At 54.0% G+C, this 14928-nt stretch overlaps 1 protein-coding gene across 4 annotated transcripts; it reads left to right on the top strand.

Annotated features, from left to right (window-relative positions):
- Window positions 1–309: 309 nt before the first annotated feature.
- ZSWIM8 (zinc finger SWIM-type containing 8) lies at window positions 310–14828 on the top strand. Of its 4 annotated transcripts, none has more exons than XM_054572546.1 (26): window positions 310–798; window positions 2888–3041; window positions 3287–3381; window positions 3557–3729; window positions 3905–4012; window positions 4126–4207; window positions 4340–4460; window positions 4855–5056; window positions 5205–5380; window positions 5728–6724; window positions 7419–7550; window positions 7693–7872; window positions 7975–8158; window positions 8372–8470; window positions 9387–9511; window positions 10156–10396; window positions 10494–10652; window positions 10744–10972; window positions 11145–11434; window positions 11590–11813; window positions 12335–12823; window positions 13075–13258; window positions 13356–13532; window positions 13691–13810; window positions 14134–14244; window positions 14376–14828. In XM_054572546.1, the coding sequence occupies exons 1-26, from the start codon at window positions 591–593 to the stop codon at window positions 14744–14746; spliced, it is 5631 nt and encodes a 1876-aa protein (XP_054428521.1). In that variant the 5' UTR covers window positions 310–590; the 3' UTR covers window positions 14747–14828. The 4 variants fall into 4 exon arrangements, with proteins under 4 accessions (XP_054428521.1, XP_054428523.1, XP_054428522.1 ...); XM_054572548.1 differs by having other exon boundaries at window positions 13075–13234; window positions 14066–14244; window positions 14376–14719; XM_054572547.1 differs by having other exon boundaries at window positions 14066–14244; window positions 14376–14719.
- Window positions 14829–14928: the final 100 nt, after the last annotated feature.

Raw genomic sequence — 14928 nt, 5'->3', positions numbered from 1 at the left:
CCAATGGTTCCTGTGTTGTTGCCTGACAGCCTACCATTCCCAGCGTGCCTGGCGAATGTTTATGCCTTGGGGACATTATGGACGCCAAGTTATTGCTGGGATCTGTAGTCGTTTTGTTTACCTTTAGGGGTTGGCTTCCTTTTATCGTATCTGAGGTTGGGTTCCAGGAAAAAAAAAGCAGGAAATGCAGCAATTAAACACACAGGGCCCCTACATCTGTTCCTAACTCGGTCGGGTCCCCGAGCACGCGAGGGCGGAAGTGGTGGCGGCCGGCGCGGCCGGAAGTTCAGATCAGCTGATGGGGGAGGCGGTGCCGCAGCCACCGAGAGGCCCCGGCTGCCGAGCGCTTCGTCCGGGCCCTGGGTGTCGGAGACTGACCGTGATCCCCGTTCGCACCTCGCAGTTGGGCGAAGCCCAGTCCCGTATCTCTCCCAGGCCTGAGATCCTCGCCCGGCACGGCCGCCCTGAGCGCCCCCGCCACCCCCAGCCCCGGCTCGCCCCTCAGGCCCCGGGCCTCCCCTCAGTCCCCGGCCGGCGGCCCAGGCCCCGGATCCGCGGGGGGGGACCCGGCCCCGGGGGGTGCGGGCCCAATGGAGCTGATGTTCGCGGAGTGGGAGGATGGAGAGCGCTTCTCATTCGAGGATTCGGACCGCTTTGAGGAGGATTCGCTATGTTCCTTCATCTCCGAGGCCGAGAGCCTCTGCCAGAACTGGCGGGGATGGCGCAAACAGTCAGTGGGGCCCAATTCCCCCACCGGCGGCGGTGGCGGAGGTGGCAGTGGCGGTACCAGAATGCGAGGTGACGGAGAGCGGAGGGTGGGGGGGGGAGGGGCGCGGGCAGGCCCTGCTCTGGCCTTGCTCGAGAGCTGTCTCTGCTCGGGAGGTGTCCCGGACTATGAGCTGTATCAAGCTTTGAACGGACTACAGGACTCGCTTCTGTAGTCTTTCTGGGGTGGCTTCTTCACGTGTGTGTGTGTGTGTGTGTGTGTGTGTGTGTGAGAGAGAGAGAGAGAGAGAGAGAGAGAGAGAGAGAGAGAGAGAGAGATATTTGGTATGATGGCTGGATCTTTTGTCGTGCATTTGCCTTAGAACTGGATAAGAAAGACTATCCTCTTGAACTTTGGAGTAGTTAACCGAGTTTCAGCCTAAGGCAAGCAAGAAAGTAGACAGAGAAGAATGTAGGGGGTGGCTTGTGAAGAAGTGACCATTTGAGATGTGCCACCCCATTGCAAAGTGCACTGGGAGCTTCTTGATTCAGGGTGATCTCTGATCCCAGGCACCAATTAGGGATTCCACTCAGAAGAAAGTGGAGGTGAACGGATCTGTGAGGGAGACTCCATAGCTCCACAGGTTTAGGTCAGAGGCTTGGTTCCGGGCCATACTGAGTATCTGTCAGAAGCCAAGGCTGAAACATTGGATTAGAGCCTTAGATTTCCATCATCTGGGCCCTGGCGAAGGATGTGGGTAATTGTCTCTGGAGCCTCCCTATGAGCGCTCTTCCTGGTTCTCACTGTGAGTTTCTTTCATACTTGGGTCTTTCAGTGAATTAACCAGTTAGTGCTGTAAAGAATTTTGCTTTAAAGGGGATGGAGGGAAGAGTGATGATAAGAGAAGCTCTGTAGGCTCAGGACTCACCAAATCCTTTCCCTGCCTTCCTCATGGTGCAGTTCTTGTCCCAGGCCTCAATGGAAGCTGACCTTTTCAGCAGTTGAGGGGTTTGATTTGTGATTCCACTCTGGCTATTCCAAGGGCCCTTTTTCCAAACTGCCCTGCAGAGATTTCTAGCACCTCTTTGGGACAGAGGGAAATGCACGTGTGTTAACTCTGTAGGAGTGGCAGTATTCAGCTTAGGTTGGAGAGAGAGCATGTGCTCTGTATACATACACACAGAGGTCATAGACAGCTTCACTGTGGCTCTTCTATGGCTTCTCTGCGTCTTTCTTATTTGCATGTGGGTGGCCTAGAGGCATAGAGCTCCCTCACTTTGAGGGGAGTATGAAGTCATGGTGGTGAAGATTTTTAACATACTGACATCTTCCTGAATAAGTTAAAATCTAGGAAAACATGTCATTCCCCTTCACCCCTCTCCTGTCCGGGGCTACCCTCAATTGCTCATTTGTAAAATAAGGAGATTAACTGTTAAAAAAAAAAAAAGGTTCCTTTCAACTCTGTGACTTTCTGTTTTCTAATCTGACTAGCAGTTTGGTGAGATATGCAGTCTGTTGTGTTTCACTGATTTTGATTAAAACACTAGAAAACCTTGAGTGGTAACTCCATCCTACTCCAGGTGATTCCAGGAGTACCAGCTGAGTTCCCTTGGGATAGCCTGTCTCTCCTCCCTGCCCCCAGGGCTGCCCCCAGGGTTCAGGTGTGCCAAGGGAAGTGCAGCCTCTCTTGTTTCTGGAGGTCCCTCTTTTTGGGCTGTGGTCTGTCTTCCCTCCTTAAATAGAAGTCTGGAGTCATCTAGAGAAAAAGGGATAGTAAAAAAGCATTTAAAAAAAGAGCGTGTCAGAGGAGAGACATTAACAGTGTAATATGAATCTAAAGTGGTAGATAGATGGAAAATTAGATGCTGAGGCTTGTGAAAGGTGTCACTTGCTAGGGTCCTGAACAACACTCCTGTTTGACCAGGAGTTTCCGGAATATCCCTGATATCTTTTATTTTAGACCTTAGGTAGCAGGCTGTGGGCTGGGGTTGTTTAGCTCCCTTTCCCTGGATGGAGTTTTAAGGGTTAGTAGTGTATCCTGACAGGAGGGTCCTTTGGTTTTTCACTCAGATCTTCCCTTTCTTTCATAGTGAAGGTGGGGCCCAAGATGTGGCACTGTCATTGGCGCCAAGTAATCATGGCTTTTTTCATTTCCCCTCACCTCAACCTTTGTTACCAAAGATGGACTGGTGATCCCATTGGTGGAGCTGTCAGCAAAGCAGGTGGCTTTTCATATCCCATTTGAAGTGGTGGAGAAAGTTTATCCCCCGGTGCCTGAGCAGCTACAGCTCCGAATTGCTTTTTGGAGCTTCCCTGAGAATGAAGAGGATATTCGGTGAGGCTAAAGGACTGATGGTGGGGAGTGGGGTCCTGATATTTCACACAGTGTGCTGGGCTTTCCTCAGAACAAAGGAGATATTGTATTTGGGGCTGTAGTAAGAAGACAAGGGGAGGAGGGAGTGCCTGGGATTTTTCCCAAGAGGGAGTGACACTGGGGAGAGAGTGCCCAGGGCATTGTGGTCTCTGACAGGGTCTGTAGAGGGCATCTGTTGAGCTGTGGCTATGTCTTCCTCTTCCCAGGCTGTATTCATGCCTAGCCAATGGCAGTGCAGATGAGTTCCAGCGAGGGGATCAGCTGTTCCGCATGAGGGCTGTGAAGGACCCACTGCAGATAGGTAAGAGTCCCATCGTGTCCAGTGGCACTCACACTCCTCCCATCCCATGTGTTATGAATTAAGGACTTACTGCAAGAAGCTGGAGCAGGTTGTCTGAATCACTGCAAGACTAGAGTTGGGGGCACAGACTCATGTCTTGATGGCTCTTTCTGACCATACCCATGTTTCTCCCCAGGGTTCCACCTGAGTGCTACAGTGGTGCCACCTCAGATGGTCCCCCCAAAAGGGGCATACAACGTGGCTGTGATGTTTGACCGCTGCCGGGTCACTTCCTGCAGCTGCACCTGTGGGGCTGGGGCCAAATGGTGCACCCATGTCGTGGCACTCTGTCTCTTCCGAATCCACAACGTGAGGCCCTCCCAATTTATCCTGGCCCTATCCTACGCTCCATCCCCCTCTTCTCTGCTGCATGCTTGGCTACAATGTGAGCCCCCTTGCCTCCCCTACTCTGCCTCTCTAGCCCCAGTTCCAGTACCAGCAAGCCTTTCTCAGATTGTTCTGTTTCTCTATCTGTACCCCCCAGGCTTCTGCAGTCTGCCTGCGGGCCCCAGTCTCAGAGTCCCTGTCTCGGCTACAGAGGGACCAGCTGCAGAAGTTTGCTCAGTACCTCATCAGTGAGCTCCCTCAACAGGTGAGTGAGGTGGGCACCCCCTCCCCCAGCTAGCTCCAGGGCTGCATTATCAGCATTCCTATTAGGCCCAGGCTTTCTTGGGTCACCTGTGCCTTTGCTACTTTTCCCCTCAGATCCTACCGACAGCCCAGCGCCTCCTGGATGAACTCCTCTCCTCCCAGTCAACAGCCATCAATACAGTGTGTGGCGCCCCAGGTGAGTGTGGTGAGAAAAGGTCAGGAGGAAGATAGAGAGCTGGTAATGCAGAGCATTGCTTACCAAAGGCTTGCTGTTGTCAGGCCAATCCAGGCCTCTATCTCTAGGTGACTAACTGCCTGTCACTCCCAGACCCCACAGCAGGACCCTCTGCCTCTGACCAGAGTACTTGGTATTTGGATGAATCAACACTTACTGACAACATCAAGAAGACACTGCACAAGTTCTGTGGCCCCTCCCCTGTGGTCTTCAGGTAAATTGGATCTGTTCTTCCTTGTGTCCGGTGGAAAGGGAGCATCCCTCAGGCTATTGACAGATCCTTTGTTCCATCAATGACTGCGCCTCCCACCTTTTGTTCCCTGTGCTGGTACAGTGCCTGGCACACAGAAAATGTCACTTATAAACCAATGGATGATGATAGGTTTATATAGTCACAGAATGGTCTTAGGTAGAGCAGAAGTTACTTTTCTTCCTTTGAGAGGTTGGGAAACTAAGGCAGAGAGAGATTTAGAATCTTTGTCATGGATATCCTTTTTTTCCAGATACTGTGTATTTTGGGTTAGGGTTCCTTTTGTGTCAAAGCCCTTTCATCTGCTTTATTCAGTCCCATCTTAGGGTCATCATTTTCCACTCCACTACTTTCACAGTGATGTGAACTCCATGTATCTGTCTTCCACGGAGCCTCCAGCCGCAGCTGAATGGGCATGTCTGCTGCGCCCTCTTAGGGGCCGCGAGCCAGAGGGTGTCTGGAATCTGCTTAGCATCGTGCGGGAGATGTTCAAACGGAGGGACAGCAATGCTGCCCCCTTGTTAGAAATCCTCACTGACCAGTGCCTCACCTACGAACAGGTAATTCCCCAGAGCTGGGTAGCCCCATGATGGTTCATTTTCTCCTTCCCTTAACCTCAGTCGCTTCAGGCTGACGGAGACACTGGGGAGGGCGACTCTGTCTTCCTCTGAGCTCTTTGGTGTATCTCAGAGCTCTCTTTGTTTCCAGATAACAGGTTGGTGGTATAGCGTGCGAACCTCAGCCTCACACAGCAGCGCCAGTGGGCACACGGGCCGTAGCAATGGGCAGTCAGAGGTGGCGGCCCATGCGTGTGCCAGCATGTGTGACGAGATGGTCACACTGTGGAGGTTGGCTGTGCTAGACCCTGCACTCAGCCCCCAGCGGTGAGTCTCCTCCTGTGCTCACTATAGCATGCACAGATCAGCCTCATCTCCTTGTACATATACAGATGTACCATTCTTCTAGTCCTGAGGAAGCGGGAGATGCTGAGCATTATGGTTACTCAGTGATTTATGAGTCCTTTTAGGGAGAGGCTTCCTTCCCTCCCCTAAATAGCACCTGCTTTCCCAAATCCCGAGTTTTGGGGTGATGTCTGTGGGGCTGGCTTTAGAAGTTCTTCCCTGGGTCCTTCCCTGTGCCCGCCTTGGGGGTGTATGTCTCTTCCACCCCCTTCATCCCTTCTCAGTGCAGAGTGTAGTTCCCCAGCAGCCTCGCCCCTTTGTTTCCACAGCCGCAGGGAACTGTGCACACAGCTCCGCCAGTGGCAACTGAAGGTGATTGAGAACGTGAAGCGGGGACAGCACAAGAAGACCCTGGACAGGCTCTTCCCTGGCTTCCGGCCAGCAGTGGAGGCCTGTTACTTCAATTGGGAAGAGGCTTACCCTCTTCCTGGTGTCACCTACAGCGGCACTGACCGGAAGCTGGCACTGTGCTGGGCCCGAGCCCTGCCCCCTCGGCCAGGTGCCTCCAGATCGGGGGGCCTGGAGGAATCCCGGGAACGGCCTCGCCCTCTTCCTGCTGAGCCAGCTGTGCGGCCCAAGGAGCCTGGGGCTAAGCGCAAGGGGTTGGGTGAGGGGATCCCCTCATCGCAGAGGGGTCCCCGCCGCCTCTCGGCTGAGGGGGGAGATAAGGCTCTGCATAAGATGGGTCCAGGTGGGGGCAAAGCCAAGGCACTAGGTGGGGCTGGCAGCGGGGGCAAGGGCTCAGCAGGCGGTGGTGGGAGCAAGCGACGACTGAGCAGTGAAGATAGCTCCCTGGAGCCGGATCTGGCTGAGATGAGCCTGGATGACAGCAGCCTGGTCCTGGGTGCAGAGGCCAGCACCTTTGGTGGATTCCCTGAAAGCCCGCCACCCTGCCCTTTCTCTGGTGGCTCCCGAGGCCCTTCTACCTTCCTTCCTGAACCCCCAGATACTTATGAAGAAGATGGTGGCGTGTACTTCTCAGAAGGGCCTGAGCCTCCCACAGCCTCAGCTGGCCCCCCTGGCCTACTACCTGGGGAGGTCTGTAGCCGGGACGACCTCCCTTCCACAGATGAAAGTGGCAGTGGGCTCCCCAAAACGAAAGAGGCAGCCCCTACAGTTGAAGAGGAGGATGATGACTACCAGGCATACTATCTGAATGCCCAGGACGGGGCTGGCGGCGAGGAAGAGAAGGCCGAGGGTGGGCCTGGGGAGGAGCACGACCTGTTTGCTGGACTGAAGCCACTGGAACAGGAGAGCCGCATGGAGGTGAGAGGACTCTGGGTGTGTGTCTTAGCCATGACTGAGAGGCGGGCCATCTGACTCTGGCGGATGTCAGCACCATAGCATGACTGTTAGAATCCTGTAGCAGGTTACTAACTGGCCTTCTTGCCTGCAGTTCATTCTTTACTGCTTTCCTATTTTCTTGAAAAGTATGATTGTGTCACTGCTGCGTAAAACTCTTCTATGGTTTCCCATATGGTGTCTTTAGTTTAAAAAACAGAAGTCCTTGGCATGACCTTTGCATGCTTCTCCAGCTTCATCTAGCTGCTCTGTCCGTTATACTTCAGTCACTTGGAACCATTCCTGTAGCTTGCTATGCTCTCTTGCCTCTGTGCTTTTGTATAGATTGGCCTTTCTGCCTGGAATGTTCTTCCCTCACCTTAACTTGGTTAGCTCCTGTCTCTTCTTTAGGTCTCAAGAGATCTTAGAAATCACTTCCTCTAGGAAGTCTTCCCTGAGTCTGCCCCTCTGTCTCAAGTCCCAGGCCCCTTTCCTAGTAGCTGGCTTCACACTAGTTTGTGTTTCTGTAACCAGACTGAGTTCCCGCAGTATACCCAGGACCAGCATTGGGCCTAGCATATAATAAGTGCTCATGGGATGTTTGCTGCATGAGTGAGTATGGTGTCGTGCCCTTGAAGTTGGGGCTTCATCCTGTCTGGTGCCCATGTCCTCTCTCCAGGTGTTATTTGCCTGTGCTGAGGCCTTGCATGCGCATGGCTACAGCAGTGAGGCCTGCCGCCTCACTGTGGAGCTTGCCCAGGACCTGCTAGCCAACCCACCCGACCTCAAGGTAGAGCCGCCCCCTGCCAAGGTGAGAGAGACCCCCTTCCTCAGCCCTCCCCATTGATCCGTAATCCTCTCCCATGCCACACTCCAAGGGAGAGCCCCCTCCTTCTCCTTCCACCACGGTGAGCCAGACTCATCTGCCTGCTTCCTTGTGCTTCTCTGTTTAGGGCAAGAAGAACAAGGTATCCACGAGCCGTCAGACCTGGGTGGCTACCAACACTCTGACCAAGGCAGCCTTCCTATTGACAGTGCTCAGTGAACGCCCAGAGCACCACAACCTAGCCTTTCGAGTTGGCATGTTTGCCTTGGAGCTACAGCGCCCCCCAGCTTCTACCAAGGCCTTGGAGGTCAGAGGTTCTGTCTGAGGCTTATACTACAATCTCCTCAGAGCCTTGCACCTTGATCTCCATTGAAGTATTAGAGGTCTGAGCTCATTCCTATGCCCTCAGGTGAAGCTGGCATACCAGGAGTCTGAGGTGGCTGCCTTGCTTAAGAAGATTCCTTTGGGTCCAAGTGAGATGAGTACCATGCGGTGCCGGGCAGAGGAGCTTCGGGAGGGGACACTCTGTGACTATCGGCCTGTTTTGCCTCTCATGTTGGCCAGTTTCATCTTTGATGTTCTCTGTGCTCCAGGTATGGTGCCTGACCCCTACAGTAGGTGGGGGACTCTGGGGCAGGGGTAGCTTTCTCAAAGGAAAAACCAAGAGTCCCAAGGCTCTGAGTTGCCTAGGACCCATCTGGCAGCTTCACGGGAGGGTCTGGAATGATGAGGGTCTTGGGTTCCCTCCCTTTCATTTTTTCCCCATGATACTTCTGTCTGCCTGACTTATTCCAACTTCCGTGCAGTGGTTTCTCCCACGGGTTCCCGGCCCCCAAGTCGCAACTGGAACAACGAGATGCCTGGGGATGAGGAGCTTGGATTTGAGGCAGCAGTTGCTGCCTTGGGTGAGTATGTCGGTACCTTGAGCACATCTGAGCTAATCTTGGCCCAGACTGAAGGGCATGAGATGTGGGCCTTGTTCTAAAGGGGCTCTGTGGTCATGGGAGAGCCAGGATGATGTGTATGATTCAAGTAGTGCCTATAAGACACTTAAGAATTTAGGACAAAAATGCGTGCTGTGTTGCCCTGGCTGGTGAGGCTCAGCTGGTGGGAATATCATCCCCATGACCGAAAAGTTGCAGGTTCAGTTCTCGGTCAGGGCACAGGCCTGGGTTGTGGGTTTGATTCCTGGTCTGGGCACAGGTGGGTGCTGTCCCCAATCTGGACATGTACAGCCCCTAGTCTGGACACCTGTGGTCCCTAGTCCCAGTGTGTCTGGGGGAGTAGGGGAAGGGGGGCAACCAATCAGTGCTTCTCTCTCACATCAATGTTTCTCTCCCTCTTTCTTTCTAAAAGCAATGAAAAAAAATGTCCTCAAGTAAGAATTTTTTTTAAAAAAGGGGATGCTGTAGGTTTTCAGTGTTGTAAGGGCAGTAAAACAGTAATCTAGGGAAAGGCCTCAGGGAGGGGGTAGAATATGAAATGTGGTTTAAAAGACCAGTTAAGTTCTACACAGGGGGACAAAATACCATGAATAAAAATATAGGGGCAATCAAGTGTTCATGAGTTTGAGGAGCCCAGCTTCCCTAAAGTGATGGATATGCTGGGAAGGTGGAGTGGGCCAAGTTATGAAGGTCTTAAAGAGCAGATCAGAGCTTAGCTAGGCTGGGTGTAATAGGTAGTGGGGGCCTTGCATAGGGGGTGTGGGCTGGACCAGAACTTACCTTACATGCTGGTGGCTGAGGAGCCCTGGCCTTGTTTACTTTTGCTGTTTTGGGAGTTATGGTGATTCTCAATCCCATGAGCCCCTCCTTCTTACAGGCATGAAGACAACAGTGAGCGAGGCAGAACATCCCCTCTTGTGTGAAGGCACACGTCGGGAGAAGGGTGACCTAGCACTGGCACTAATGATCACTTACAAGGATGATCAGGCCAAGCTCAAAAAGGTAAGGGACTGAGATACTCTCTTTGCCTGTCAAAATCTTCCCCAGGGGTTTCCAGTACAATGAGAAAAGAACTATTCTGCCCATAGGAGATACGTGGGAAATCTTGGGGACACCTCATAAAGAACAAGAGACCAATGGTTCTTACAGGAGTGCATGGGCGGAGGGTGGAAGAAGAGAAGTGGAGGGCATAAAGTTGGTCATTCGTTCACTTGTGTTAAGTGTTATAGAGGACGCCAAGGTATTTAAGGCGGCTCCTACCTTCCAGAACAGCGATTTTTAACCAGTGTGCCACAAGAATTTTTAAAACTTGCAGTGCCTACGTAGTCAGGGGCACTGACCTCTTTTCCCTTAGATTGTCAGATACAAAAATTGACAACAGCCAACACAACAATAAGCCACCTTATTGAATATATCAAAATTATACTATTATTTTTTTATCATGTGGGCAAGAAGTGTATTTTTTGGTGTGCTGTAGGATTTTAGTAGTTTGTGTGCCATGAGATGGAAAAGGCTGAAAATCGCTGTTCTAGGTGGTTTTCCTATCATAACTGGGAAAGGCTTCTTGAGGGGTAGTATTAAGCTAGAGGGGGTAGTTCCAAGGAGATAGGAGATAAAGGGCATCGTGTCACTACTTTGTCCTCCAGATCTTAGACAAACTTTTGGACCGAGAGAGCCAGACGCATAAGCCACAGACCCTGAGTTCGTTCTACTCATCCAGCCGCCCGGCCACAGCCAGCCAGAGGTCTCCTTCAAAGCACGGGGGCCCATCTGCCCCAGGGGCCCTGCAACCGCTGACCTCAGGCTCTGCAGGGTCTGCTCAGCCCGGGAATGTGGCCGGGGCTGGGCCAGGCCCCACTGAGGGCTTCACAGAGAAGAATGTGCCTGGTGAGGTGGGGGCACTGGGCAGGGGGATGAGGGGTATGGAGTCACGTTGGGGTCCCCTTTCCTGGGTTAATCCCAATGTCCTATTTTCCCCACCTAGAGAGTTCCCCACATTCCCCCTGTGAGGGTCTCCCATCTGAGGCGGCTTTGACCCCAAGACTGGAAGGGAAGGTTCCCAGCCGCCTGGCACTTGGCAGTCGTGGAGGCTACAATGGACGGGGCTGGGGCTCCCCAGGGCGGCCTAAGAAGAAGCACACGGGTATGACAGCCTTTGGGATGACGTGGTGGGAAGGACATTCCTGAGGTCTGACTTCTGGAACCTGAGACTGACTTTTCTTTTGGGGGGTTAGGCATGGCCAGCATTGACAGCAGTGCCCCTGAAACAACATCGGATAGCTCCCCCACCTTAAGCCGGAGGCCACTTCGAGGGGGCTGGGCCCCCACCTCTTGGGGTCGAGGACAGGACAGTGACAGCATTAGCAGCTCTTCCTCAGATTCCCTGGGCTCCTCGTCTTCCAGTGGAAGTCGCCGGGCCAGTGCCAGTGGAGGGGCCCGAGCAAAGACAGTTGAAGTTGGCAGGTCAGTGGGAAGAAATACTTATCTCTGATCTGGCCCACCCTCAGAGCTGCATTCCCGGTGTAATCCAAGTATTGCCCTCGAATGTCCTCACTTACCCTGGTCTTTCCAAACCTACCTGGACACCCATTTCAGAGAAACCCCAATCCCCGTCCCTACCCCATTGCCCCTTCAGGTACAAGGGCCGCCGTCCCGAGAGTCATGCTCCCCATGTACCCAATCAGCCATCAGAGGCAGCTGCACACTTCTACTTCGAGCTGGCGAAGACAGTGCTGATCAAGGCAGGGGGCAACAGCAGCACTTCCATTTTCACACATCCATCTTCCTCAGGGGGCCACCAGGGTCCTCACCGCAACCTCCATCTTTGCGCCTTCGAGATTGGGCTTTACGCCCTTGGCCTGCACAACTTTGTTTCTCCCAACTGGCTCTCACGTACCTATTCTTCCCACGTTTCCTGGATTACAGGTAAATCCAATGTTTTGATCTGGGAATGGGAAGGGGACTGATGAAGATAAGAGCCTTATCCCTTTGGAGCTATTGATCTGATAGGAGAGACACCGATTTCCACTCCCCAGGGATGCTCATGCTCACAACTCTTTTTCTCCTCCTCTTCCCCCAAGGCCAGGCAATGGAGATTGGCAGTGCAGCACTGACTATACTGGTAGAATGCTGGGATGGGCACCTGACGCCTCCTGAGGTCGCATCCCTGGCTGACAGGGCATCACGGGCACGAGACTCCAATATGGTGAGGGCAGCTGCGGAGCTAGCCCTAAGCTGCCTGCCTCATGCCCATGCGTTGAACCCCAATGAGATCCAGAGGGCCCTGGTACAATGCAAGGAGCAGGTATTTTTATAGGCAGTCTGGGGACATGGGTATGGGGTTTGGGCGTGGGGAAAGCTGATGACCCAGCTCTTGATTCCGTATCCTGGATTTCACAGACTATCCAGTTTGTCCTCTAATGGTGACAGTTGACATATTAATATTCCTTCACAGCCATTACTTCTTTTACCTTATGTTTCTGAGGTTAGGATTATTCCTGTTTTACAAATAAGGAAATAGAGACCTATAGTTTAGACACCAAGATGATCACTAGGATGCAGTGCTTAGCGCAGGCCTTGGGGACATGATGGGGCTTGGCTGGGACCGAGTGGCTAAATTAGTTTGGGACTGGGACTGTAACCCAGGCCTTGACTTCTACTGGTCAGCAAGCATTTGTTGTGTCTGTGTGAAGCTTTCACTGCTCTCACAGAGAGCACTGGCCCTGACCTCTGGTGCTTCCCTGGGAACCAGCCAACTCTGGAGAGAGGGGATGTTATCTGGAGTAAAGCCCTCCCCTCTTAATCCTTTGTGCTCCTCCCTTCCAGGATAACCTGATGTTGGAGAAGGCCTGTATGGCTGTGGAAGAGGCGGCTAAGGGTGGGGGCGTATACCCCGAAGTGTTGTTTGAGGTTGCACACCAGTGGTTCTGGCTATATGAGCAAACAGCAGGTGGCTCATCCACAGCCCGTGAAGGGGCTACAAGCTGTAGTGCCAGTGGGATCAGGGCAGCTGGGGAGGCTGGGCGGGGGCTGTCTGAGGGCAGGGGGGCCCCAGGGACTGAGCCGGTTACAGTGGCAGCGGCAGCAGTGACAGCAGCAGCCACAGTGGTGCCAGTCATCTCAGTGGGGTCCAGTTTATATCCAGGTCCAGGACTGGGGCATGGTCATTCCCCTGGCCTGCACCCCTATACTGCTCTACAGCCCCACCTGCCCTGCAGCCCTCAATACCTCACCCACCCAGCTCACCCTGCCCACCCCATGCCTCATATGCCCCGGCCTGCCGTCTTCCCTGTGCCCAGCTCCGCATACCCACAGGTGAGACCAGTGTTCGGCTGGGGGAGGTTGGGCACATGGGAGAACATCAGGAGTTCTGGGGGGTTGGAATGGGGTGTTCTGGGAGAATAGGGCTGTCCAAGAGTGAGTCCTGGATGAGATGGTGGGAGTCTGGGGAACCCAGTCCAATTATGGGAAGAAACGTAGGGCCGCCCAGTAGGTGGGATGAAAAAGGGAGCGTTAGGTCCTAATGTAATTTGGTATCTTCCCTCTCTTCCTCTTTCTGCCTCTAGGGTGTGCATCCGGCATTCCTGGGGGCTCAGTACCCTTACTCGGTGACTCCCCCCTCACTTGCTGCCACTGCTGTGTCTTTCCCTGTCCCTTCCATGGCACCCATCACAGTACATCCCTATCACACAGAGCCAGGGCTCCCACTGCCCACCAGTGTGGCCTGTGAGTTGTGGGGACAGGGAACAGGTGAATGGAGGGGAGGTACACTGGGCAGGGGAGGTAGGGAGGGAATTCCCTCTGCCCTTCTTTGGGCTGAGTTCCTCACGTGGCTTTCATCCCTCAGTGAGCAGTGTCCACCCAGCATCCACATTTCCAGCCATCCAGGGTGCCTCGTTGCCTGCCCTGACTACACAGCCCAGCCCTCTGGTGAGCGGAGGTTTTCCACCACCCGAGGAGGAGACACACAGTCAGCCTGTCAACCCACACAGCCTACATCACCTGCACGCTGCCTACCGTGTTGGTGAGAAGGGGTCCCTTTCTGTACCCCCACCTGCTGTTATGCTAGAGGCTCTTCATTGACAACCACCTCCCATACCTCTTAATTTGTTTACTGTGGGGTCAGGTACCAGGTGAGGGTAGAGGATGCACCCACACTGTGTGTCCACTCTTTTCTCCCAGGAATGCTGGCACTGGAGATGCTGGGTCGCCGAGCACATAATGATCACCCCAACAACTTCTCCCGCTCCCCCCCCTACACTGATGATGTCAAATGGTTGCTGGGGCTGGCAGCAAAGCTGGGTAACACCTCCCCTCCCTAGGACCATTGTCCACCCCCACCTGCTTCCCCCACCTTCCTATCCCAGACCTACTTCCTAGCTCTTGCTCAGAGTTGAGGCCTTGGTCGGGTATGTGTGCGTGCGCGGGGGGTGGGGGGCTACCTCAGCTCCTGGGGTGGAGGGGGGCTCTCTGCCAGGCCAGAGCTGAGAGATAAAAGTTGGGTCCCTAGGGCAGAGGTGGCCACCCCCGTCTCATGCCCCTCCCCCTGCCCCCCAGGAGTGAACTACGTGCACCAGTTCTGTGTGGGGGCAGCCAAGGGGGTGCTGAGCCCGTTTGTGCTGCAGGAGATCGTCATGGAGACACTGCAGCGGCTGAGCCCTGCTCATGCCCACAACCACCTGCGTGCCCCGGCCTTCCACCAACTGGTGCAGCGTTGCCAGCAGGCATACATGCAGGTGACAACCCATGGAGTGTGGAGCAGGGTGGAACACCTCCTGGGCAGGCATGGAACAGATCGCTTAGCATGCAAGGGCAAAGGGGCCTGGTTTTGTGCTTAGTGGCTCAGCCTCCACACATCCTCTTCCAGTACATCCACCACCGCTTGATTCACCTGACCCCTGCCGACTACGACGACTTTGTGAACGCGATCCGCAGTGCCCGCAGCGCCTTCTGCCTGACACCCATGGGCATGATGCAGTTCAACGACATCCTGCAGAACCTCAAGCGCAGCAAACAGACCAAGGAGCTATGGCAGCGGGTCTCACTCGAGATGACCACCTTCTCTCCCTGAATCTGGCCTCCTTAGGGCCCTATACAGGGACACAAGCCTGTGGCTATGGGGGCCTCTCACAAAGGGGGAGCTTGGCTGGACAGATCATCCCCACCCAGTTCCCTGGTAGCCCAGACTGGCAGCTGCTCTTGGGCTGTAGCTTGGGGCCAAGATGTCTCAGACCCTAGAAGCCTAGGGTTGGGGGAAACAGTCCCATATGGGAGGGGGCGTTGGGTGGCCTCTGGTATTTATTTGGCATTTATAAATATATAAACTCCTTTTTTACTCTAACCTGCCTGGGCCTTTCCCTTCCCTCCATGAGCAGATGAACCTGGAACTGGGGCAGGGCAAAAGTCTGACACTTGCTTTA

This window comes from Pteronotus mesoamericanus, unplaced genomic scaffold (genome assembly GCF_021234165.1).
Source record: "Pteronotus mesoamericanus isolate MK-2021 breed Mesoamerican mustached bat unplaced genomic scaffold, CSHL_Meso_final contig_24, whole genome shotgun sequence".
NCBI lineage: Eukaryota > Metazoa > Chordata > Mammalia > Chiroptera > Mormoopidae > Pteronotus > Pteronotus mesoamericanus.
Note: the sequence above shows the minus strand (reverse complement) of the source record. Positions and strands in the feature narration are given on the sequence as shown.